Consider the following 26,474-nt stretch of genomic DNA (forward strand, 5'->3'; position numbering starts at 1 on the left):
TAGTCACCACATGCTTCCCCATATTTTTTTATCAAAAGCAAGTCTCCAAAAATGTTGACTCTCCTCATTGAATTTCCATAACAACTTAACAAACAAAGCTTGAGTAAACATTTATAAGGTCAATAAATCAATTGCATAAACAAAAATAAAAAACAAAAGTTTAATGAGATAACAATTAGTATTGAAAGTGTTGAACGTAGTTAAAAATTTCCGATGTGCATTACCACTGATCAGATAGGGTTGGCCTGATATATGCATAGTAGTGTCCACCGTGCACCCCACCACTGTGAACCAAAACACTGTAAAGAAAGAATAGTGGATGTTACCATCTGTAAATGCATCAATGAAAATTATCTTAAGCAATCAAAGAGAGGAATAGCACAAAAGTATCATATGCTGTTGGTGCACTTTTTATGTTTTGTCCCTTAGTCTCGGGAAACTCTAGGTAATACAAATACAAAATACACAACTAATCAGAAATAAAAGAGTACCCTCTAAAGAAAATTTATAATTATACAAATGTCATTCCTACAGAGATAGGTAAGGTCATCAACGAAGAAAGAGTCTGCAGACAGTAGTCACCAAAACCTGTTATAGTATGACTGTCACTCTAAAAAAACCTGGACATGGACACAACACAACACAAGACACGGCAATTCTTGAAAAATTAGGACACAACATGGTGGGGATACAACAATTAATTAATATATTTAAGTACAATTTCATTTTAAGTTTTCAAAATAAATAACAACTATTAAAATCTTTCAAAGGAAATTATTATAAATAAATAAAACTTTTAAAAAACTCCCAACATAATAAGGACACGCATGGAATAGTGTCCCTTGAGTGTTTGACACAAACATGACAAATAGTTTGGAGTGTACATGCTTCTTAGCTGTCACTATCTAAGAATGTAGATAGATCTACTACTACAAAGATGGATCCAGATCCACATTGGCTTCAGTTGCGTTTATAGAGAGAAAAATGTTTAATTAGAGTTGGTGAGGGGCATAGCATTATGGTAGCAATGTTCAAGTAATTACCCAATAATATACTAGAACAGGCTAAGAAATTATAAGTACAGACACATAGTAACCACCACTTTAGTATTTCAATCTTAGCATAATATATAGATGAAACTCTCCATCTAACAACTAACCAATCTAGATCATACATTCAAATGTCTAGAGGACTTTGAGTGAATCACCAAATTTTAAACAATACCCTTCTTGGACTTCTGGCAGAAGAACGCTTGAAAGAAGCACTGCTAATAAGATGGGCAATTTTCATTTCATTAGAACAAATTAATGAGTAAATAAACTGAAGAATGTCATTAATCCAGTTCATCAGTATTCCAGACTATATTCCCATGAGATGTCATCCAATAGAAGAATTACTTCATTACATCTACGAAACTGTCTAGAAAAATTTTACCAAATAAAGCAAAGATTTTTCCCAATAAGTAAAGGATATATTATCAAACCCAATAACTGAGAATATTAATACCTGTGAAGAATGTAGAGGTTGCGAACAGTCTTATCTGCATCTGGCGATAGATATTTGCCATTCTCTCTATCAAGATCAAGTTCCAAAGGGAACTCATAGCGGTCATTTATCTGTCACCAATAAGTGGAAAAGGCAATTCCAATTACGGGTGTTCAAAGGCAAGTAATTAGAAATATGAGAAAAAAGAAAAACCATCCTCGGAGCCCAAAATTATAAGAGGTTGTATATTCTAAGATCCTATATACTAAGACAAGAAGCTCTAATGATCTTGCAAAATCTGAAACTGATTCTAGGGGTCTAGCAATTCAAAATTTGAGATACTTTAATGAAGCGCTTTTGGGAAAATGGTTGTGGGGATTTCAGTATGAGAAAGAAGCATTATGGAGAAGGTTATAAGGGTTAAATATGGAACTAAGGAAGGAGATTGGTGCTCTAATTCTGTTCCAGGCTCTTACGGGGTGAGTTTATGGAAATCTACTAGTAGTGGTTGGTTTACTTTTTCTCACTACATTCAGTTTCAGATTGGAGATGGGACTAGAGTGAAATTTTTGCATGATGTTTGGTGTGGGGATAATCCTTTGAGTGTGTGTTTTCCGGATTTATTTAGAATCAGCAATGATAAGGAGGCTTATGTCGCTGATCTCATGCAGTTTCCCAATGGGGTTCTTTTTTGGGACTTGGGAATCTTGTGAGCAATTCATGATAGGGAATCAGAATCTTTATTTGTTTTTTGGGATTTTATATATGGAGTCTTGTTGAGGGGTTTTGGTGAGGATAAGATGTGTTGGACGCCTGCTAAGAGCAGAGGCTTTGAGGTAAGCAGTTATCATTAGACTTTGTTGGGTGTATGTACTCAATCCTTTCCTTGGACAAGTATTTGGAAGCAAAAGTTTCCTTCCAAAGTCACGTTTTTTGTTTGGACTATAGCTTTGGGAACTATTTTGACTATTGATAATTTACGTAAGAAGGTGTTGATTCAAAATTGGTGTTATATGTGCAAAAGTAATGGAGAATTGGTAGATCATATTTTACTACATTCTCCTATTGTTTTTGAGTTGTGGTCTACGGTGTTCACCTTGTTTGGTACTACTAGACAATGCCAAAGACTGTGGTTGAGCTCCTTGCATGTTGGCAAGGAAACTTTGGTCATCTTTTTTTTTTTGATAAGTAATAAAGAAGTATATTAAGAAAACTACCTCAAGAAAACAGAGGCAGAACAGACAGTACAGAGAGAGAAACAAACAGAAAAAGAAAAGAAAACTAGAAAACAAAACAGAAAGCAACAAATAACTAAGTACCGGGAAGAGAACAAAGGAACAAAGAGAGGGAATCACTAGAGGTGAGTCCCCAAGCCCTAGACCAATCAAAAAGAGAACCACAAAAATAAGCTAGCAACTGGTCATCGGATTTGTCCCTGTTCTCAAAAGTTCGCCAATTCCGCTCCCTCCAAATACACCACATAAGGCACAACGGAGCTAAATTCCAAATGCTAGAAGAGTGCTTTCCAAACCAGTTCCACTAGCTGAAGAGCATTTCTGCAACCGATCTAGGCAAGACCCAAGAAATCCCAAAAGATCTGAAAATCAAGCTCCACAACTTATAAGCTTTTTCACAATGGAGAAGCAAATGATTCACCATCTCCCCATTGCAACGACACATAATGCACCAATCAACCAGCTCAAAGCCTCTACACCGCAAAGTGTCCCCTGTAAGAATCTTCTCCCAAGCAGCCGTCCAAACAAAGAAAGAGACGTGCGTAGGGGCCTTAACCTTCCAAATACCTTTCCAAGGAAAAGTAAAAGGAAAGGGGCTTCGAAGCTTGTCGTAAAAGGAGCAAATATTGAATTCCCCCTTCTTCGACAATTTCCAAACCATGCGGTCTTCTTGCTCGGAGTGAGGTAAACAAGAATCCAAGGTATGGAGAAAATTATCCACCTCTCCCATCTCCCAATCATTAGGATCCCTAAGAAAAGGAACCTTCCAACTTCTACGAGCCTCGGTCCCCAATCTTTCAAGAGATGAGGCCACAGAAGCCTCTCTATTAGAAACAATCCCATACACAACCGGGAAGGAAAGATGGAGTGGAGAGTCCCCACACCACTGATCTGTCCAAAACTTCACTCTATCCCCCACCCCAATCTCAAACCGGATAAACTTGTTAAAAATCTCCCAACCTTTTCGGATACTTCTCCATAAACCACACTCATGAACACCCCTACCCAACTTAGAAGACCAACCCCCCCACTCTTCCCCAAACTTCAAAGCTACAACCCTCCTCCATAGACGAGTCTCCTCAACCCCAAACTGCCATAACCACTTTCCAAGTAAAGCTTTATTAAAGGTAGTTAGTTTCCTGATACCCAAGCCACCATTAACCTTAGGAGCACACACCTTATCCCACCCTACCAAATGAACCTTCGACTCCCCCCACAGGAAGTCCCTCTGAATCTTCTCAATTTTATTAGCCACGTGCGACGGAATGGTGAAGAGAGATAAATAGTAAGTAGGAAGGCTAGAAAGCGTACTCTTGAGCAGCGTCAATCTTCCGCCTTTTGACAAATACAACTTCTTCCACCCGGCTAACCTCCGATTAATCTTCTCCAATATAGGATTCCAAATAGAGGGGGATTTATGAGACGCCCCCAACGGCATACCAAGGTAGGTCATAGGCAAGGACCCAATCCGGCAACCCAAAATCTCTGCCAAGGCATGAATATTATTAACCTCCCCTACTGGAACCATCTCACTCTTCAGGACATTAGCCTTCAAACCAGTCACAGCCTGAAAACAAAGGAGAAGCATCCGCACATGAAGGATCTGCTCCACTTCCGCATCACAAAACAAAATAGTATCATCCGCAAATAGAAGGTGCGAGACACATTCCCCTTCACCCTGTCATCCAACAGCCTTGAAACCCCTAATCAAGCCAGCACCTTCAACTCTTTTCAACATCCTACTTAAGACCTCCATCATGACTAGAAATAACAAAGGAGATAGCGGATCCCCTTGCCTCAGACCCCTCGTGCTCCCAAAAAAGTCAGCAGGAGCCCCATTGATCAAAATAGAAAACTGGACCATCGAGATACAAGTGCGGATCCAACTACACCACTTCTCCTTGATAGAGTTCATTCTTGGTGGAATCGTCATTCCTTCTCTGGTACTCCTAGCTTTGTGTTTGCCAAAAAGCTGAAGGCTTTGAAAAAAGATATCATTCAGTGGAACCGGTCGGAGTTTGGTCATGTTGGGCGCAAAAAGTCACATTTATTAGAGGCTCTGAAATCCTTTGATGCCAAGGAAGGGGAATTTGGCCTCTCTGATGCTGAGGTTTGTGAGAGAGATGTGATGAGATCTGAAGTTAAGAATTTTCTCTCTTTGGAAGAAATCTCTTGGAGACAGAAATCAAGGATGCTATGGATTAAGGAAGGAGATAATAATACTAAATTTTTCCATAGGGTGGCTAACTCCCGCAGAAGGTATAATAATCTGAGCATTTTGGAGGTGGATGGGGTGATCTATGAGGAGGAATCCAAGGTGGCTGCCCAGGTAGTAAACTTCTATAAAAATCTGTATCAGGAGACGGAGGAGTGGAGGCCTTTTGTGGAAGGTTTGGAGTTTGATCAGATAGATGGGTCGGAGAGGGGTTGGCTTGAAAGGAGGTTTGAGAAGGAGGAAATTCTTCTAGCCGTTAACGAGCTGGCTGGAGATAAAGCTCCAGGTCCAGACGGCTTCTCTATGGCCTTTTTCCACCATTACTGGAGAGTGGTGGAAAGGGATGTCCTAGTAGTTTTTGAGGAGGTCTATCAACATAGTAAGTTTGAGAAATCTTTGAATGCTACCTTCTTAGTTCTCATTCCTAAGAAGAATGATGCTTCCAATATTCGAGATTTCAGGCCTATTAGCTTGGTGGGGAGCATGTACAAGATCTTGTCTAAGGTTTTGGCGAATCGTTTGAAACTGGTCTTAGATCATCTAATTTCTGAGTCTCAGAATAGTTTTGTAGGAGGAAGACAGATTCTTGACTCAGTTCTTATTGCTAATGAGTGCGTTGATAGTCGAGTGAAGAGTAAGATCCCGGGGGTCATTTGTAAGCTAGACATTGAGAAAACAGGACGAGGTAAAATCCGTTGGGTCACATCCGGGAAGTGCTCCTCCCAATCATGAGACACCAAAACTCTGTCTATCCTAGACATCGAGGGCTGATTTGAACCGCTAGACCAAGTATATCTCCCACCCTCCAAAGGCAAGTCAATCAAGTTAAGATCCCCAATGAACTCCGAAAAGAGTTCCATGGCTGGAGTAAGACGAGAATATCCAAACCGTTCGCTAGGGAAACGAACAATATTGAAATCCCCGATGCAACACCAAGGGACATTCCAATATTGCTGAACACCAACCAACTCGTCCCACATAAGACCCCTCTCATTGTTATCAACTGGGCCATAAACCCCCGAACACGCCCAAGTGAAACCGTCCCCCACCCCACGCCACCGAACAGACACAGAGAAAGAACCCACCAAACACTCCGACCTCTCTACAACCCTCCTATCCCACATCAGCAAAACCCCACCCGCCATCTGGACAGCATCTAGCGCCACCCAATCCAAAAAAGGACAACTCCATAAGCTACCAACCAACTGTCTGTCCAGGCCAGCAAGCTTAGTTTCTTGAAGGCAGATTACGTCACACTTCCAATCACGCAATAAATTTTTTACTATCAAACGTTTCCGACCGTCATTCAGACCCCTAACATTCCAAGAAAGAATTTTCAAATTCATAAAGACAATAACACCCCCACTGACCAAAAAACTCAGCAGCCAGCACGCTGCCTACCATCATAATTAACTGAGGATTGCAAATTCCTTAGTTCTCTCTTCCCTTTCTCCTTGAAGATGACAACTTTTCTAGTAGCCGAAGCTTTCTGGTTCAGCTCTTTGGCAGCCTCCGTCTCCCTCTCAATCTTTTGTAACAAGGCAATACATAAGTTCTCATGCCGGCATAAAGGCAGCCCCACCAGTTTACTAAACCCAGGAAGTCTGTTCTTCACCCATCTAGAAATATCCAACGTGTTCACATTCTCCACTGCCTCATTACTCCAATTTACCTCAGCTGCCAAAGGGAACCCAAAGGGCGTGATAGATAACAGAGGGGTTAATAAACTATCCTCTCCCCCCAAACCCATATCTGAGTTGTTCAATTCGACCTCCACCAAGTCACTCACCCCAGCACCAGCACATAAAGCCTTTGTGGGAGTCACCGCTGAACTGGGTTGCACTATTTCAAGGGCAGCATTCGGCTTGGAGATGACACAACTGTCCTAGCCACCTTCAGCCCCAATGTTGTCCCTCAAGCCCACAAGCCCAGCCCTTGATAAACTCAGAAATAAATCAGATAAAAACCTCTCTGCTGGTGACCACAATGACTCCTTATCAGACTTACCCGGTGACACCGAATGCACATCGGAATTTTTTCCGTCGGAGGAGGGACCGCCAGCCTTGATCAGAGAGATCGGAGGCTCGCCGGAGCAAGAACCTGAACAAAAACCGGCGGTGCCGGGGTCGCCAGCCTTTCCCGGTGTCATCGGAAGCTCGCCGGAGCTGAATCCGGCAGAGGAGGGGCCGTCGGCCTCCACTAGCTGCAACGGAGACCCAACGGTCCCAGTCCCAGCAGTGGGGAGATTGGCGTCCTTTCCCGGTGGCTTCTAGGGCTCGTCGGAACTGGGACCGACGACGGAGGGGCCATCAGCCACCGCCAGGGGCTTGACGCTCCGGTCCGACGCTCCTTGCTGGTGACGAGCCTTGGGACAAGCCTCAATAGTCAGGATCTGGGCTGACTTACCTTCCCCAGCCAGAGAACACTCACCCAAATCAAAAAAGCTTGGGCCTGAGAAAGAAAAACCCCTCACTGGGCTTGATCCACGGCCCAAACCAGGCTTAAGAGCAACCTGATTGGTTTCTTGAGGTGCCCAATTAAGTACCTTAGGAGCATCAGAGTTGCCTTCCCATTCCACTTCACGTGCCACCCCTCTGTTCTTAGAAACTACCCCTTTCTTTCTAACCCAAGAGACCCGTCTCCTCCCTATCACATCAACCTCTATGACAAGACCTCTCCCTGCCCAGCAAGATCTCCTAAAAGCAGACTTCTTCCCCTTTACATCAGCTTTTGAATTCAAAAAGCTTGGGGAAGGTAAGCTAGTGTCTGCCACCTTCTGCTGACCCACCTCAGCCACCTTACTCAACCGTTGCTCCCTCCAAAACCTTCCCACCACCTCCATCCTTCCAGACTTGCTCACTGGAATTTCCCCCATTTTTGCACCTGAGAGTATCAGCTTCTCCCCTTTTTTCTTCTTTCCTAGCTGCTTTCTATCCTCAGTTCTTTCATGAAAACCTTGCACAACTTCAGCAAAAGTTCTAGAGTTATGAACCTCCAGCTTATGCTTCCGTGCCTGAGGAATGAATTTAGGGGGACCATTTCCACCCACTGCATAATGAGAAGGAAACAACAATTTCCTTAGTTCTAGACCAAAAACCCTCCAACCAAATCTCTCATTGCCCTCCGGTACAATAATCGATCTCCTAGTCCCACCAGCTTTGAGTTCAGATAACAGCAAGAACTGACCTGAGGAGTTGGAACACCATTGGAGAAAGAAAGCAGTGTCTCCCTCTCTAAGAGTGAAAAACTGCTTGAAACTCTTCCCAACAACAAAGTGTTCAATGCAAAACATCAGCCAATGGGCTGCGTTCTTGCTCGTGAAAACTGATCTCATAGCAAACTTGCCCCTCTCAAAAATCCTTAATAAGAAAAAACGACCCCCTTCCTCTACAACTAATTGAAAAGATTTAGACTCAATGAGAAAGCTACGAACCCCCCCCCCCCCCTGGTTGCTAACTGGAGTATGCTCTACAGGAAACTTTGGTCATCATGATGGTGTTATCTGGATGGTTGTTCCTCATTTTTTGATGTGGTGCATTTGGCGAGAGAGAAACACCTGGTGTTTTGAAGATTCTAAAAGGAGTATAGCGGTATAGCCGATTTAAAACTGTTCTTTTTTAAAACTCTATTGGATTGGATGTCTATCATAGGAAGTCATTCTATTTTTTGGGTCTATGATTTGATGGATGCTTGTAATTTATGTATTTAATTGTTTTGGTCTCGTGCTGTATACTTCTTGTATACTTGGGTGACTCCTTAAGACTAAATAAAATTTCTTTACTTATCAAAAAAAAAAAGTATCAAAATGTGGGGAGATCGATTTTATAGTGCCTTCATTTTGAGGTGGGCTCTGGTAGTCGAATCCAATTCTGGCACAATTTTTGGTGTGGGGATCAACCTTTGAAGATGAGATTTCCAATGCTATTTGAAACTGCATTCGATAAGGATGCTTCTATGGAATGTTTGTTAGAGATATAGGAGGTGGGGGAGGTGGGGGGGGGGGGGGGGGGTTGGTGGTGTGGAGGAATTGGAGTGTGGGATTCATGAGAAATTTTAATGATTGGGAGATTGATAGGGTGGCTTCATTCCTCCATTTGCTAGAATATGATATTCCCAGTAGGGAGGGGGAAGATCAGATGAGATGGAAACTAAGAAGCAGTGGGCAATTTTCTGTTAGATCTTTTTACAAGACCTTGTGGGGTTCATCTTCTATGTCTTTTCCTTGGAAAGCTGCATGGAGGGTTAAGGCTCTTTGTGGAGTTTCTTTTTTGTGTGGACAGCAGTTTTGGGAAAAATTCTTACTTGTGATAATCTTATGAAGAGGGGTTATACAATGGTGAGTTGGTATTGCATGTGTCAATGCAATGGGGAGGCTGTGGACCACCTTTTAATACAGTGCAGTGTGGCTTAAGGTTTATGGTGTTATGTTTTTTGGATGTTTAGGATTCGGTGGGTATTACTGGAGAAGATTCATGATTTATTAAGTGGATGGTGGATTGAAGGCTCTAATAGTTTTTTTTTTTTTTTGGTGATAGTCAATAAGATTAATATTATTAATGAAAAAAGGAAAGAAAAAAAAATACATGGTGTTCATGATGATGAACACAAGAAAACAAAAATAGACAACAAAGAAAAAGAAATCAAGAGGCTATTCTAAGAGAAAACATAAACTCTGAAAGAGAGGAACAATCTGTAAAACCCCAGCACCAAGACCAATCAAAAAGACTACGCTAGCGCAGATCTACTACCTCTACCAATGTCTTCTCAGTGTCCTCAAAGGAACAACAATTTCATTCCATCCAACACAATCCACATCAAACCACCTAGAATCAAATTCCAAGGGAAGGCTCTAATAGTTGGTTAGCTGTTTGGAACCTTGTACCCTTATGTGTGCTATGGACTATCTAGCGGTAAAGAAATGGATGTACTTTTGAAGATGTGGAGTGCAAAGCAACTCAATTGCTAGCATCTTTCATTAGTTCTCTTTATGAGTGGACTTTTGCTTTGGGTCTCACAAATTGTACTTTGGTTCAAAATTTCATAGAGTCAATTCATATGTAAATATTCTTCAATTGTAATTCTTTAGGCTAATTCATGTTTTTTTAATGAAGAAATCTCTTCTCAATAAAATTATTCTTACCAATAAAAATAAAAAAAAGTATGGTGAGTAGTTTTTTCCACTTGGTTTTCTTTTTAAATTAAATGACATGATGTGGCCCGGAAGACATGTGTGGCTTGAGGATTATGAACCAGAATATGATTTTGTCAGTGATACCAACTACAGTACAGAAGCCAAGTTAATTTTCATGTGAATATAGTGGTGAACTAATATTCAAGTATGCACATCCAGAAGAAACTGTAGGAACTGAAATGCCCCAGAGAGGGGGGGGGGGGGGGGGGGGTGAAGGATACCCTTGTTTTCTTTCTTTCTATTTTGTGCATTTGGACACCTAAGTTTCTTTGTGCAAAACTACTCATGAAAACAAAATTGCAAAGCATAAACAGGAATCAAACGAATATACCATGAAAGTTAAAATAATTTGAATCCACTCTACTACTCACCTTTACCATGGTATCCCGCATAAACCTTTTTAGCTGAAGTTGAAGGACAGGCGGAAAATCAATGAACAAAACACCTTTCCTAGCATCCTGAAAGGTCAAAAAGTTGGAAACATTCTTTAAAAACAATCCTCTAGGATTTGTCATTCAGGCAAACACATCTATGGATTAGGTGATCCAATTCAAGAAGAACAAATGCTAGCTACATGTAGAGAAATCCAAAAGAAGGATATGAATACAGACTATACAGTAGAGGTAAAATGCAAGAAAAAGCAAATGTGTTAAAACATAAATTCACAAGGAAACAACAATATGTCAGAGGAATTAACCTGTAAACCATACTGCTCAGCATGATACTTATTATCACCTTCAAGATGTTCCACTTCCACATACTTGTCAAAAGAGGCATAAACATCCCGACAACCTTTGACATCAAGCTGAAGATCTACAATTAATATGTGAAAAAGTTCCATAAGGCCAATAAATCCATCTATGATAATATGGTACTTTGCTGTAACCCCAAATATGTACCATAAAATGATTCTTTTCTTGTTGACTTATAGTCCACATTGATGCATTCAATATAATTCATATGGTGCCCTTCAAATAACTGCTGTATTGTACCCTCCACAACAGTTCCCTGGGTTAACAAAACAATTTCCAATTCAAATAACCACCAAAGCGAACATATAAGAAAAAGTGCAGTAGTTCAATACCATGGAACCTCTGTATACCTTCATTTTATCTTCCAGCTTTTCAGAAAGAACCCTATTAAGTTCTTGCACATCATGCTGCATAAATGAATCATATGTGTCCCACCCAAAAGACTTTGTCAGCTCTTTTGTTGCTACACTAGTGTCGCTGCATTGGAGCTTGTAAAATAAACTCTGCAAAGCCAGAGGGATGCTCCCCGTTGGCATATCATTCTCGGTGGTTGGCATATGATACACATTCTGAAATTAAAATTTATAGATTTATATTAAATATGAAGTATCATTGTGAAATAACAGCAATAAGACAAGTTAAGAAGACCAAGTATGCTAACCTTTCTGAAGTAAGGTATATGATACAAAGTCTGAAGAAGAGAATTCATGTAGTATGTAGCTCCCTGGTTTTTAAGTCCAACAAAACCAGTCTCCTTCTTCGAGTCATGTGACCAATAATCAACAACTCTACGTACAGCAACATCAGCTTGAACTATGCATGTGTCGTACACAAGATAACCTCTACCAGGGTCATAAAGTTCACCAAGAGGCATGAATGAAGTGAAACCCCAATCACTCTCATGTGCATTGAACTGGTGCTGTGTTTCTGCAAGATGCAAAAGGAGGGTAACTATCACCATGGATAAAATTTGAAATAAAAAGCGCAACCCTACCCTAGGAGAGGGCCATCAAAACCTAGGTAAATTCATCACACGCAAAATAATCATTATTTTTTGTCCTTGGCATCCTAAATGTCTTGGTATTACATTCAACGTATTTGTCATGCACAAACCTTGTCACCATGCCATGATCTCAGCGTTAGTTACAATATAACAATATCTGTTTTTTTTCAGTTAATTATAGGTTTGCTAATTAGCTAAACTGAAATTAGTTAAGTAACCCACCAAGTCACTGTCTCTATGGTGCTTTACTTCTTTTATAATTATAGAAATCATATATACATACATACATATATATATATATATATATATAGAGAGAGAGAGAGAGAGAACAAGTACATACACCATATATACATACTTCACCTAGAAATTAGAATCTTTTAAGTGGTTCAAACATAGAGAAATTTTAAAAAGCATTACATTGAAGGCTTACAAGTGCTTTTATCCAATCATTAGATCTTAAAAATAAAGACTTGGCTAAATTCTGGTTGAATTCAACACATTTTAAATTTTGAACACTTGATTATTAGGCTCTTGCAAAAAAAGTAAAACAAAGCAGACAGCACCAAATCTTGCAACTAACCTCTAAGACGAAACCTTCCTTGCTCAATATAGACACTTTTATCCACAGAAATGTCTCAAATTTAAATTTCCACGCAATAAATAGAAGATACAAAAAGAAAAGATAGAATACTGCTAAATAAAAATCAAATTACATGTGTAGCAAGAAACACAGAGAAGAAGCTAAAACTAGATCCTCAATCAAAAAGTCAGCCAAGACCATCAAGGTGCAAGCCTGTCTTGCCTTTCCTATAACAAATTGTTGGTGAACCAATCCTACACTATCAAGCTCATCTTAGTGCCATCAAAATTCAACCACTCTCAAAAACTATCAGCACCATCCATTCTACAAAATAAATCACCATTGCATTTAACCCAATCACCCATCCCCCATTTAGATCTTTCTGACAAAATTAAGTATCGATGTGGATGGGGATTTTCCAGATTAGGGATCCAGCTAGCATGAGAATATGCTATTCTATTTCATTTAATTTTCTTTTTAACAACCCGACTTAAATAATGTTGAGCCAAGTTTATTGCACCTCCTCCCCCTTTTTTTTTTGATAAGTAATATAACTTCATTGAAAGTCGGCTGGGCACATTAAGTATCAGTGTGGATGGGGATTTATCAGATTAGGGATCCAGCTAGCATGAGAATATGTTATTCTATTTCATTTAATTTTCTTTTTAACAACCCGATGTAAATAATGTCTGGCCAAGTTGCTCTTTGACCCTTGAAATATTGCACCTCCTCCCCCCCTTTTTTTTTGATAAGTAATATAACTTCATTGAAAGCCGGGAGAACCAAGTATGTGAAAGAAAACACCGATACTTTACATCCCAAAATATCTACCAATGCTTCTACATTCTGCGTTAACCACCAAGACCAATTCTGATTATCTTTAAAACCTAAAATAGCCTGAAATAACAAAAACACATTTCAAATGCCACATCATTTCTGGTTCAGCCCCTCAAAATATTAACATATCAACCATAGAGAGTAGATGTTAGGTCATAAACACAATATCATATGAATTCCTAAGTGTGAATCCCGAAATATAATCCCCAGTTGCCCTATCTCAGACCTCATAAACAGCGGAAAAAACCACTCAAACTAACATTCACTAGTACAGGAAAACAGAGTAAATATACCAAAAACAAACCCATCTCCCTCGCGCAGCACTGAAAACACACCATCACAACATATAGATGAGAAAATCCCAATTTAAATGATCATAAGCTTTTTCCAAATCTAGCTTACACAATACCCCTGACATGCCAATCCTCGGTCTACTATCCAAACTTCGGTCTATCTAAGCCAACCTGCCTCCTCTTCATCAATAGCTGAGAAATGTAACCCATCCAACAAACCTCTCAGCTTTTAACCACATATTTTTGAACCCAAAAGGACTCCTACCCTTCTGTATAAACCCGCACTCCAAGATAATAGGAAAATGATCAGAAAGCAAACATGGGAGTATTCATTGCACTTTCTGAGAGATATTATCCTCCAAAGATGGGGGAGAAGAGTAATTTATCCATTCTGGACCTTGACAGATTATTAGACAATGTGAAGCTGCCTCCCTCCATTGGAATATCCATGAACTTCAAAACTACTAGTGATATGAATGCTCAAAATGAAGCCACCAAAGGGAAAAAGTTTTAAACTTTATATCAATTTATGGCAACTACTTTGAAGTCATCCCACCAAAACCAACCACTAACAACAAACTAGCCAAGGCTTTGTTTGAAGACAGTAATGATCTAAAGAAATAAAAATTGTGAGCACACATGCACACGAAAGCACATATCCTTAAGGTCCATCTAGAGAGAGAGAAAGAGAGGTGTCAATTACTTAAACCAATGACAAAAGAATGTAGCATAAATTTATTTACACTACATATCGTTCAGAACCATCCAATTGTGCATGCAAGCGGACACACATCCTTAAGCTCCATCCACACACACACACAGGTGTTAATTAGTAAAATCAATGACATTATGAATGTCGCATAGATTCATTACTACATATCTTTTAAATCTATCCCTCCCAAAAAAAAAAAAAAAAAACAAAGAGCTACACCCACCAGTTTCCCCTAGTGGATGCACATTAAAGAAGACTGTCCACCTCTACTCTCAAAAATCTAATCAATTTCATCAGCTCCTAAATGTCCAGCACTCTCCTCCAATGAAGCTTCCACCAAGGCAACAACTCAGACAAGTCTGCCCTCAACCTAGTAGGCCAACAACCTTTACCATCAAAAGACTCGAATCAATGACAACAAACGGTCTACTATTGAACACATGAGAAAAATCTCGACATTCATAATTTTTTTTAAAGTAGAGAAATCCTCAATCTTTGCAATTTGAAAGTCAAATGCACCAACACCTTAATAAAATTATTATTTTGTTGCATTACTTCATTTCAAAGTTAATTTAGGATTTTGATATTGGGTTAGGGATATTTTTTGAGTGGGTCTTGTAGGCAATATTGGTGAGACCAAGTACACTAAAGAAGTGGACAAGAGGACACAATGCTTTTTCATTCGCAATTGGTAGAAAAGACAATAAACAAAGGCATGCAGATCAAATCACAGTTCATTGACATTGGAGCAATGCATCCTAAGCAGTTGGGTGGCATTGTTATACAAAATGTTGCAATTGGGTGAGGTTTTCTGTTTACCACCAATACACTTACCATATTTGATGCATAAAGCCACACCAGTTCATGAACACTCACACCCACACAAAAACTTCTCTTTAGTATACGATGACCCATTTACAAGAGTGGATGCCCCAACCAACCACAGAAAATGAATTTGTACAATACCATCCTAAATCCTCTCCAAAATGTTCATCAAGGTTCAAAACAAGCATGCAAAGTACTTTTAAACTAGCACAGGATATGATAGTAAGATCAAAGAGGGACAAAAAACAGTAGTGTCCAACTTTATCAATTTACTAAACAAAAATCAATTTTCTATATGAGAACAGTGGAGAGAGTATACCTTTGCTAATTGAGTATTTATCATGGATTTGGTTGATAACAGACAAGCTGAACTGGTTATATCTACTCCAGCCATAAGGCAAAATCGTTGAATCTGCAACATCTAGATAAATAGACAAATGATCGACATTGTTCCCCTTTGGGAAGACTAGTATTCGCCTGCCAAGGGCAATTAAACGCAGATCACAACAATCAGTTAACAAACATAATCCATTGCAAGGGATATGGATGTAATTACTGTAACAAATGGAGAGATCCAAATACCATTTGTAGCCTCCAACCAAAAAGTCATCAGAGTAGAGCATCTTTGTATTGAGCCTTGAGAAATTATCAATTATCCAAGTGAACCTCGCAGATATTGGATCATCCATGGCCTGAGCTTCCACTGTGCTTGTGGTTTCTGCTTGAGCTACTAAAACAATTCACATTAAAAATCATAATCAAACACAAAGTTCCCATTCATACGCAAAGAAAAGTACAAAGCCAAAAGTAATTAAGATAATACATCTCAAATATTGTATTTTACAATAACTAGTGTTAGCTGAGCCTGTTACAAAGATTTAAATTTGATGCATGTGGAGTATTTGGATCAATTAAACAAAGGGTATACTTCAATCAAATTAATTAAAAAAAATAGAAAGTCAAACATAAACCCTTAAAATATCAACACCATCGGCCCAATTATTTCTGGAGAAAGCATGGGATAACCTAGAAATTATAATACAAGAATAAAATCCTCAATCTTGTAGCAGTTTGTACTCAACAAAAGGGACTAATAGCCAAAATAACTTAAATGATTACATTGCAAATATATAGTTCTCCGATTTCATCAGTTCACTTAGCAACTATAGTTGTTAGTATCAGACAATAAACACATATCAAACAATACATACTGAATATTTTGTACTTCTTCTTCTTGAAGACATTAAAATCATCAATTCCTCTTTTTTTCCTAAAAGTCTGGCAATATGTTTTTTAATATAATCCAGGAGCTTCAAACATGGTTTAACATCTTTATGAGTTAGTGCTGGGTAGTTTTCATTTGGATAACTCCAATATTCACTTGAGCAATAATTACACTTGAGCTTGAGGAGGCCTGAGTAGCATCTTATCTAGGTAACCCTTCTAATGGTGAGATTCAACATCGGAATCCTCATTTCATTCGGACTTTTCAAGATTGGGAACTGGAATCAGTTGCTTCTTTTTCTGAGTTGGTCTTCTTTGCCAGGTAGGTACCGAGCCTTGTAAATCCCAAACAAAAAAAGGTTGCTGGAGGTTCATTTGTACTATAATACCCTTAGGGGTTCCATGGGTTTCCTTCCATGGAAGAGCATTTGGATAGCCAAGGTCCCACAAAAGGTGTCGTCACTCTTTGTGCAGGTCTAGGGAAAATCTTGAGTATCGATAACCTTCACGAAAGGCATTTGTTTATTGGTGTTATATGTGAAAAAGAAGCTTTGATCTATTAATCACCAGCTACTTCATTGTTCTTTGGCAACAAATATCTGGTCAATCTTTGCATTGTTTGGGCTAGTTTGGCTGATGCCTAAATCTGTGTGGAGCTTTTGAGGTGTTGGCAAAGACAATTTCATTGCCACATAACAGCTAAGCTGTGGCAAGCCATACCTCTATGCGTTATGTGAAATCTGATGAATGAAAGAAACAAGAGGGTATTTGGTGGAATTCAGTGTCCTACTTTTGTAACCAAAGATCAAATATTGCAGTCCTTGTATGATCGAATGTGTACCCTGCCTTCTATGGTGAAGGATCATACCACAACTTGTTTGCATGTTTCTAGGTTTTAATAGGCATGCTTTACCCTCTTTTTCTTTTTTTTAATACAGAATTGAAATTTATAAAAAATCATAAGAGTATACAGGACGTATACAAATCAAAGAAAAAAATAGCAAACTAAAAATAAGAATAGAAAAGGAAACACACTAAACCAGCCATAATTTGTTATACTCTAATTTCACAGCCACTAAAGGAAAGGATCGAATTTTTCACTGCCTTTAACTTAGAGTAGAAAATAAGAAGTTGAATCGTATTATGATGTCTTGAGAGGTTCAATGCAAAGCATTGACGGATCTGGAATGCCTCATAGGGTCACTTTTTTCAAATGGAAAACAACCTTGGGTAAGATCTTCACTCCTTTTTTTTTATAGGTATTTTTTTTAACGAATACACAACCCCACCCATCAGAATTGCGTATCGAGTAATCTAGGAGAACTCCAAGTGAGGATCGAACCTAGGATGTCTAGGTCTACAGCTCATCTAAAGCCTCCAACCACTACAAGCCTTCGCTCTTTTTTTAGTTGGTAAATTACACACTCAGCCAATGAGTTTTGAACCCACAACCACACCCACCTCTTAACTCTTATAAGTAGAGGAGATGTGTCGATTGAGCTACGGCTCATTGGTGGTAAGATATTTACTATTGATAATTTGCAAAAACAACACATTATGATATTGGATTGGTGTTGTATGCGTAAGTCTAGGGGAGAGACAAGGATCATCCATGGCTACAAAGTTGTGGTCCTTTGCATTCGTATTATTTGTAGTTTCTTGAATTATGCCAAATACATTTGTGCAATTTGCTTTGGGGTGTTAGTCTATTAAAGCTTGAAAGGCTACTCCTTCACATATTTTGTGGACTCTATCATGAGAAATGAAAAACGTGACTTATAAGAGGGGTGGTAAATCAACAAAAACCCATTTGTCCACCTTAACCCACCCACTTAAATGAGACCCAAAGCCACCCAATTATTAATTGGTTTAAATGGGTATTAACCCAATTAACATTAATGTTTATTGGGTTCTAATTCAGTACCTAATTAGACCCAAGTATCATTTCTACAAATCACCCAACTCTAAAATACCCCAAAACCACTAAAAATACCAAAATATCCCCTAAACCTAAAAATGACCAAAATACCCTTAAAACCTAGAAAAAGACCAAAATACCCCCCTAAACCTAAAAAATTACCAAAATACCCCCAAAACCTAAAAAATGACAGAATACACCCCAAAACCTGAAAATTACCAAAATATCACTGAAACCTAGAAAATGACCAAATACCCCCCCCCCCCCCCAAAACTAAAAATTGCCAAAAATACCCCTAAACCTAAAAAATGACCAAAATACCCCATGAACCTAAAAAATTACCAAAATACCCCATAAACCTAAAAAATGACCAAAATACCACCTAAACCTAAAAAATGAATGAAATAACCCTGAAACTTAAAAATGACCAAAATAACCCTGAAACCTAAAAATTGACCAAAATACCCCCTAAACCTAAAAATGACCAAATTACCCCCTAAACCTAAAAATTGACCAAAATAACCCCTAAACCTAAAAAATGATCGAAATACCCCCAAAACCTAAAAATTAATCGAAATACCCCAGAAACCTAAAAAATGACCGAAATACCCATGAAACCTCAAGATGACCAAAATAACCCCTAAACCTAATAATGACCAAAATATCCACGAAACCTAAAAAATGACCAAAATACCCCGAAACCTATAAAATGACAGAAATGCCCCTTAAACCTGTAAGTCGATAAAAATACACCCTAAACCTAAAAAATTACAAAGATCCCCCCAAAACTAAAAAATGACCAAAATACACCATAAACATAAAATAAAATAAAAAAAAGACCATAATACCTCCTAAACCTAAAAAATGACTAAAATACCCCAGAAACCTAAAGAATGATTGAAATATCCCCAAAACTTAGAAAATTACCGAAATAGCCCCAAAATCTAAAAATTAACGAAACACCCCTAAAACCGAAAAAATTAGTGACATTCCCTCGAAACCTACAAAATAACTTAAACGCTCTTAGAACCTTTAATTTAACAAAAATACCCTCGAAACATCCAAAATACCCCAAACCCCTATTTTGGTAATTTTAGAGGCTTCGTGTGCATTTTGTTCGTCTTATAGGATTAGTGGTATGTTGGTCATTTTAGATATTTTGAGGGGTATCTTGGTCGTTTTATAGGTTTAGAGCTATTTTGGTTGTTTTAGAGGTTTCAGGGTATTTTTGATAATTTTAGAGGTTTCGGGTTGTTTGTGGCCATTTTAGAGGTTTTGGGTTTATTTGGGTCATTTTAAAGGTTTAGGGGTATTTTCGTCACTTTATAGGTTTGAGGTATTTTGGTCATTTGTTAGGTTTTCGGGGGTATTTTGGTCATTTTTTTAGATTCCGGGGGTATTTTGGTCATTTTATTAGATTTCGGAGGTATTTTGGTCTTTTTTTTAGATTTCGGAGGTATTTTGGTCATTTTCAGGTTTTGGGGTTATTTTGTTCAATTTTTAGGTTTTGGGGTTATTTTGGTCATTTTTTAGGTTTTGGGGGTATTTTGGTCATTTTTAGGTTTCTAGGTTATTTTGGTCAATTTTAAGGCTACAGGGTTATTTTGGTCATTTTTAGGTTTCTAGGTTATTTTGGTCAATTTTAAGGCTACGGGGTTATTTTGGTCATTTTTTAGGTTTCGGGAGTATTTTGGTCATTTTTAGGTTTCAAGGTTATTTTGGCCAATTTTTAGGCTTCGGGGATATTTTGGCCATTTTTTAGATTTCGGGTGTATTTTGGTCATTTTTAGGATTCGGGGTTATTTTGGCTATTTTTTAGGTTTCGGGGGTATTTTGGTCATTTTTAGGTTTCGGGGTTATTTTGGTCATTTTATAAATTTCGGGATTATTTTGGTCATTTTTTTAAGGTTTTGGGAGTATTTTAGTCATTTTTTTCAAGTTTAGGTGGTATTTTGGTTTATTTTTAGGTTTTGGGGATATTTTGGTCATTTTTTTGGTCTCAGGGGGTATTCTAGTTATTTTTAAAGTTTCAGGAGTATTTCGGACATTTTTTAAGTTTGGGGGTATTTTGGTAATTTTCAGTGATTTTTGGGCATATTTGGTCTTTTTTTAGATTTGGGGTATTTTGGTAATTTTAGAAGATTTTAGGAGTACTTTAATCATTTTCAAGTTTTAGTAGCATTTTGCTAATTTTGATTATTAGGTACTTGGGTGGGTTGGGTTGGGTTTGGGTTAGAAGTAATTAGTTAAATGGGCAAATGGGTTTTATGTACCCAACCCAATTATACCCACCCCAAATCCACCCATTTGACACCCCTTACAACCATGTGGCATGCCATATTAATGTCATCAAATAATCCACATTACGATTATTTATGCTATTTATGCTCTGTTTGTTTTAACGTAAAATATTTTCAGAAAATTCGCCCCGATACTCCATCAGACCTCACTCCTCAATCCTTCTCACACTCTCTCCCTTCTCACTCTCAAGTTCTCCCTCTCCACTCTCAAGTTCTCCCTCCCTGCAAACCAGAGCCACCAAGCTACTCTCAGTTTTGTTGGCGCCACTGACCTCTGTCATCATCACCTGACTCGCCTCCACCCACCGAGTTTGGTTCAACCACTCAAACCCACCAATTCTTTTTTCGATTTGACCATACACCAGCTCTAACTCCACCAATTCTTTTACCACCATCACACCAGCTCTACCTCCACCTTCATCAACTCACCCACTGGTTCTCAGATCTAGTTTTTTTTTTTTTTTACCACTATATGGGTTTATTGATTTGGGCTTTTTGGCTGGTTTTATGGGTTGTGGTGGGTGGCTGCGTTTTTGGGTGGCTGGGATGTTTGTAGGTCTGTTGATGGCTGAGTTTTTGGGTGGCTGGAATGGTTTGTGGACCATGGTGGGGACTGGGTTTGTGGGTTATGGTGGGTGGTTGGCCGGCTTTGGCCTCTCTTTTTTTGTTTTTCCTTCTCCAATTTGTGGATTTGAGTGGTCAGTGGAGTGTCGGGGTGGTGGTGGTGGGTGGGTTTGTGCAGATCTTGTGGTGGTTTGGGTGGTAGGTGGAGTGGTGGTGGTGGTTTGGTTTTGTGAGATTGTTTTCTTTTAGCTAAAACCATAGAAAGTCTTTATTTAACTGAATGAAGAAATTACATGTAAAGCTAGTAACTAACGCTAGTGTAGGGGGACACCAACTACATGCAGTGGTGTCCCCAGAGAAAGCACCGAAATACAATGGAAAACCCAACCCCAGAAACATTATACTCAGCCCGTTCAAACCTGTGTAGCCATTAGTTGTTGATATTCCTCCAAAAAAACCACTGACACCCTCCAGGATTGTCTTTGGGAGGACCTGGACTTACTCAATATTGTTTTGTGATACCGTTAAAATTCTTTTAATATATGCATTTTTTTTGCATTTTCAAGAATATAAACCAAACACGGTAAAATGAAAATGAAAATATATTTTTTCAGTAAAATATTTTACCTCTACAAATATTTTACGTCGAAACAATCGGAGCATTAATGGATTGGATGAGGATTCCATAATTTTATTGAATTTTGATGTCAATAGCTTAGGATTAGTTGGTTACACATCCAGCACAATCTAACTTGTCTTTTAATCAATAAATTCATTGTATTCATCAAAAAGACGAAAACTATAAAAGACGACGATAACGATAACATTGATTTGGATTATTGAAAATAAACAACATATAGCGAATACATTTTTCAATCAAAATTCGACTCAGTTAGATTAATTCAATATGTCACACTATCCCCTTTTATATACTTTAAAAATCAAAAATCGCGTTTAACTTATCGAACCTTCCATGGGCTGAGGGCCTTCGAGCAAGTCGGTGTTCGGAACTAACATCTCATCATCCTCCTGTTGCGGCTGCGGCTGAGGCTGAGGCTACTGTTGCTGCCAAAAAAAAAAGCAAACAACAAAAGAATTCAATATCAAGTACTCGGATCCGGAGCTCCGAAAGAGAGAGTTGTGACTTTATGGATCAAAATTGAATTGAATTGAAAAGATTATGTATAGAGGGAGAGTTGTGGATTTGGGAATTACATCTAACGGTGGAGGAGTCATCAGAGTCATGAGTGGTGGTCGATCGATGAATCAGAGACTGAAAAAGAGAGAAAGAAGAGCCTGCAACAAGTTAAGTAAAAGAAAAGAAAGAGAAAGATGGAATGGGGATGAACAAAGTAAAGGCCGACTGACACTGGGTTTAGTTCGAGACCAAAAAGTAAAAGATGACACTTTCGGAATTTAATATAAAAATAAATAAAATAAAAAGCCACTAACGGAGGATTTTTTTTTTTTTTTTTGGATTAAAATATAAAACTCACCCACTCTTTTTTTTTTCGATTTCATTTCGGTTTTTTAATTTTGCTTTCCTTTATTTCAGTCTTCTAAATTTCATATTTATTCAATTAAAAAAATTTCATTAATTTTTGTTAAAAAATTTTTAAAAAAAAATCTAAAATGCATTTTTCAATCATTAATTGATTTTTTTTAATTTTAAGATTTAAAGAAAAATTTATAAAATTGAAAAATTAACCACAACATATAATAAAAGTTGATGGAAAAGTCTTAATTGAATAAACTTAAAAGTTAAAGAACTAAAATGAACAAAAATAAAGTTAAAGAACTAAAATAAAATCTGAAGAAACTTAGAGGATCAGTTTTACATTTTACCCTTTTTTTTTATATGAAATTTGCAAGTTCAGGACTTCGAGTTTTTGATTTTTACTCACCAATTCTAACTAGCAAGTAGAATTTGCAATAGTCTTTCTTATACTTTATTAGAGTCAAAGGAGAAAGAAGTAAAGACTTACGTACATGATATATATTCATAATAATTTCACAACAAATCTTAGATAGGTTTTAGATGAGAAGTTATTATTAGTGAGTAAAAAAATAATTTGATGATTCAAATTAGAACCAGCAATAAAATGTGTCACATAATATTTGTTGTGAATAATTGAATATTGTAGTGCTTTTCTTATTAGGTCTTTTTTTTTTTTTTTTTTTTTTTTTTGCAAGTTCAGGATTCATAGTTTTTTATTTTTACTCACCAAATCTTTAGCTAGTAACTCTAATTTGTAAATGTAGTTCATTTCATTTCCAAACATAAAAAAATAGAAGTAGAATTTGTAATAACAGTCTACTTTATATATATATATATATATATATATATATATATATGTAAGAGTTTTAGCAAGAAATTGCATCCGAAGTCTAAACCAATAAGCTTGATTACTTTTTCTTTTTTGCTTGGCGAATTTGTCTGTTGGCAATTCTGCAATTCTGTGGGACCCAACCATTGCATAAAAATATGGTGTCCGCCGCCTCTCTCTTTTTTTTTTTTTTTTTTTTAGCCCAGACCCAACCCCTTGAAGATACACACGGCCCAATCATAACCCGGGCCATCCAACTGACAATTAGTTTTTTTTTTTTTTTTTTAAATGAAATGAAACTTTTAGTATATAGTTTTTGTGGTTTATAAGTTCAAACTAGTATGTTGAACATGGCCCATCTATTCATATTTCATATCATGATATAAGCTAATTGGAGAGAGAGAGAGAGAGAGAGATTCCTCCAACCTAAGAACCCACAACAAGATAAATAATTGGCCCAACATTGGCTAAGCTCATGTGGTTCTATTGAGACAATCTTACTAAACAAAGCCTTGGTTATGAGCCAGCCCAATTACTTAAGCATCAATCTCCCAAGGCATAAGACTTACACGAAATTTGTGAGCATTTTGACATAAATTGCAAGATGGTGATATAGCATCTCCTTCAATGACAATCTTTGACAATCCCTCAGTCATACACAACTCAATTCAAAGTTTGAGCTTCAACCATTTTAGGTGAACATTTTGCCAATGATTTTAGCCCAAGCTTTAATTCCCTAACCTATATAATTCGTTGTAATAATAGCTAGACAAGCCTTGTTTGTGCACATGGCTGCACCACAATTTTGCTCACTCAATTCTACTCATTAGTCATCACTCTCTAATTTCTGCACTATTTCCCCCATATATTTAGTGGCAAAGTGTCACATTAGACTTGGTTTCATAAATTCCAAATAATGTCAAGAGTTATTGTTGGAAATAAAGGAGAGATAATACCTGAATTTTCCTTAAAAATTACACAATTTGATTTAATAAAAATAGGTAGCAGAGATGAGGCGTGGACCAAGTCACTGTCTTGAGACAAATCGTGTCGTCTACGGTATATCCGATGTAGTTAGACAAATAGTTTTTGCACGTTGTCCCCAGGATACAACAACCCAGCCACCTTTGTTGATTATCCTTATGAGCCTACACTGCTCGTAGGATATAAACTCTTTATAGTACTTTCTTTTCCCATAAAATTTTGTAAAAGATAGAATATTTTGTGAGTAGTAAGAAGCAATAGATTGTAAGTGTTTAAGACAAAAAAAAAATTTTGAAAAGTCTACAGCTTTTTAATTCAAAATTAAAATGTGTGTATCTGAAACTTTTTTTTTTCTTTCCATATATATGGATAGTCGGACTTATAACTTATCTTTAGCCAAAGAATTGAAAGGGTTTGATATCAATTAAATGGTCATAAAGTTATTGAAATTAATAATGTAATCAATGGCTTTCTTAATATATATATATATATATATATATATAATATTATATAGACCGGATATCAAGTCTTTGCTAGCCTTTTGTACGTTGAGAACAAGAAAAGAAAGAATCATGATCTATGCATTTAATGTCTCATAAAGTGGCTGAAGACTAAAAGCCAACCGTGTAATACAATTTTCAAATATGCATAAATATAGTAAACGCTTGTCTATATATGGTAATATAAAATAATTCAGCAATAGCTGTACATTTAAATGTTGAAATTCTTCCATATATAACGTTATTATGTCATATTCAAATAAGATAATAAATCCAAATATGCTGGCAATTATGATATTAATATCACGTTAATGTTCATAAATTTCCTAATTAAAACCATTGACAAAAGCTATTCAAATTTTAAATTATATTTGAATTTCAACATTTAGCAATCAACGTATCTAACATTAAGGGATAATTGATACACATAAATAAGTATTAAAATGAATATAATATTTTTTATAAAAATATCCAACAGTTATTACTTATTACTACCCAAAACAAATGTGAATTTTTTTTTTTTTTTTAAAAACTCTACTAGAGTTGGTGGGGGGTAGGGGTGTCAATTCGGGTTAGCGTGTCGGGTTCGTGTCGTGTCGAGGTAGGGGTATTCGACTAAATGGCTCAACCCTAACCCGACCCATTTAATAATCGTGTCATGATCCTTTAACCCTAACCCGACCTGTTAACAAGGCGGGTTGACCTGACCCAACCCATTTGACACACTTAATAAACGAGTTGTGTTGGGTTGATACGAATGTAACACAACCCATTTTAACTTACATAATATTAAATATAACATCTATCTAGAAATAACTTTTTTTACATCCCAAAAAGCAGTGCATACACTTCAAATCTTCAACCGACATTCAAAATAATATAGTTCAACAAAAATATAACATTCATCTAGAAATAAGTTCTTTACACTCCAAAAGAAGTTCATACACTTCAACCCAAATTCAAAATAACAAGGTTTAACAAAAATAAAATAACATAGTTCAACAAAAATATAATATCCTTGGAACTCGCCAAATGCTAAGTATCAATATTGAAAGAATTTGAGCAAACAATAAACTAATCCTAACTATGACCACGATTATCATCCATAGATTCTTTGTTGATGTCCAAATTCATAACATCTTCCACAAGCTCATCCAATTTCATTTGTGCAAGTTATATGCCAAAAAAAAAAAAAAAGTATTAGTAATTCTAAGGTCTGTAAAGTTTAAATTCTCAATTATATCCCTTATAAATTTTTGTAATTACCCACTTTTCTTTTTAAATTTAAAATATATGTTGGATATAAAAGGTATTTGACAAATTTAAAATAAAATAAATATTTATTTGTTGTACGAGTTAAACGGGTTGTGTTAAGTGGATCATTTCGGGTTAACACAAATAAATTAGCGTGTCAAACGTGTCTATTGCGGGTTACGTGGGTTGACCCGCTTATGACACATTTCTTATCGTGTCGCTTTCGGGTCGATCCATTTATGACCCAAACCCATTAAGGCTCAACCCTAACCCGA

General features: G+C 37.3%; 1 protein-coding gene across 22 annotated transcripts in view; it reads right to left on the minus strand.

The window, feature by feature from the left end:
• The window catches only part of LOC126722041 (ubiquitin C-terminal hydrolase 12-like), a 102,176-nt gene extending 79,652 nt beyond the window's left edge, over positions 1–22,524 (minus strand). For 7 of the 22 annotated variants that reach the window (XM_050425192.1, XM_050425196.1, XM_050425193.1 and 4 more), the window contains exons 1-11: positions 22,350–22,523; positions 22,103–22,199; positions 15,711–15,858; positions 15,448–15,605; positions 11,540–11,805; positions 11,229–11,447; positions 11,026–11,134; positions 10,824–10,939; positions 10,498–10,584; positions 1,507–1,616; positions 225–299 (exon numbers count right to left, since the gene is read on the minus strand). In XM_050425192.1, the coding sequence (XP_050281149.1) occupies positions 225–299; positions 1,507–1,616; positions 10,498–10,584; positions 10,824–10,939; positions 11,026–11,134; positions 11,229–11,447; positions 11,540–11,805; positions 15,448–15,605; positions 15,711–15,858; positions 22,103–22,151 (1,337 nt within the window). In that variant the 5' untranslated portion in view covers positions 22,152–22,199; positions 22,350–22,523. Of the gene's footprint in view, positions 1–224; positions 300–1,506; positions 1,617–10,497; positions 10,585–10,823; positions 10,940–11,025; positions 11,135–11,228; positions 11,448–11,539; positions 11,806–15,447; positions 15,606–15,710; positions 15,859–22,102; positions 22,200–22,349 lie in introns of all 22 variants that reach the window. The other 15 variants (XM_050425187.1, XM_050425189.1, XM_050425191.1 and 12 more) reach the window with 12 other exon arrangements.
• Between the last annotated feature and the right edge of the window lie 3,950 nt (positions 22,525–26,474).

The sequence above is a fragment of the Quercus robur genome, chromosome 4 (genome assembly GCF_932294415.1).
Source record: "Quercus robur chromosome 4, dhQueRobu3.1, whole genome shotgun sequence".
Taxonomy (NCBI): Eukaryota; Viridiplantae; Streptophyta; class Magnoliopsida; order Fagales; family Fagaceae; genus Quercus; species Quercus robur.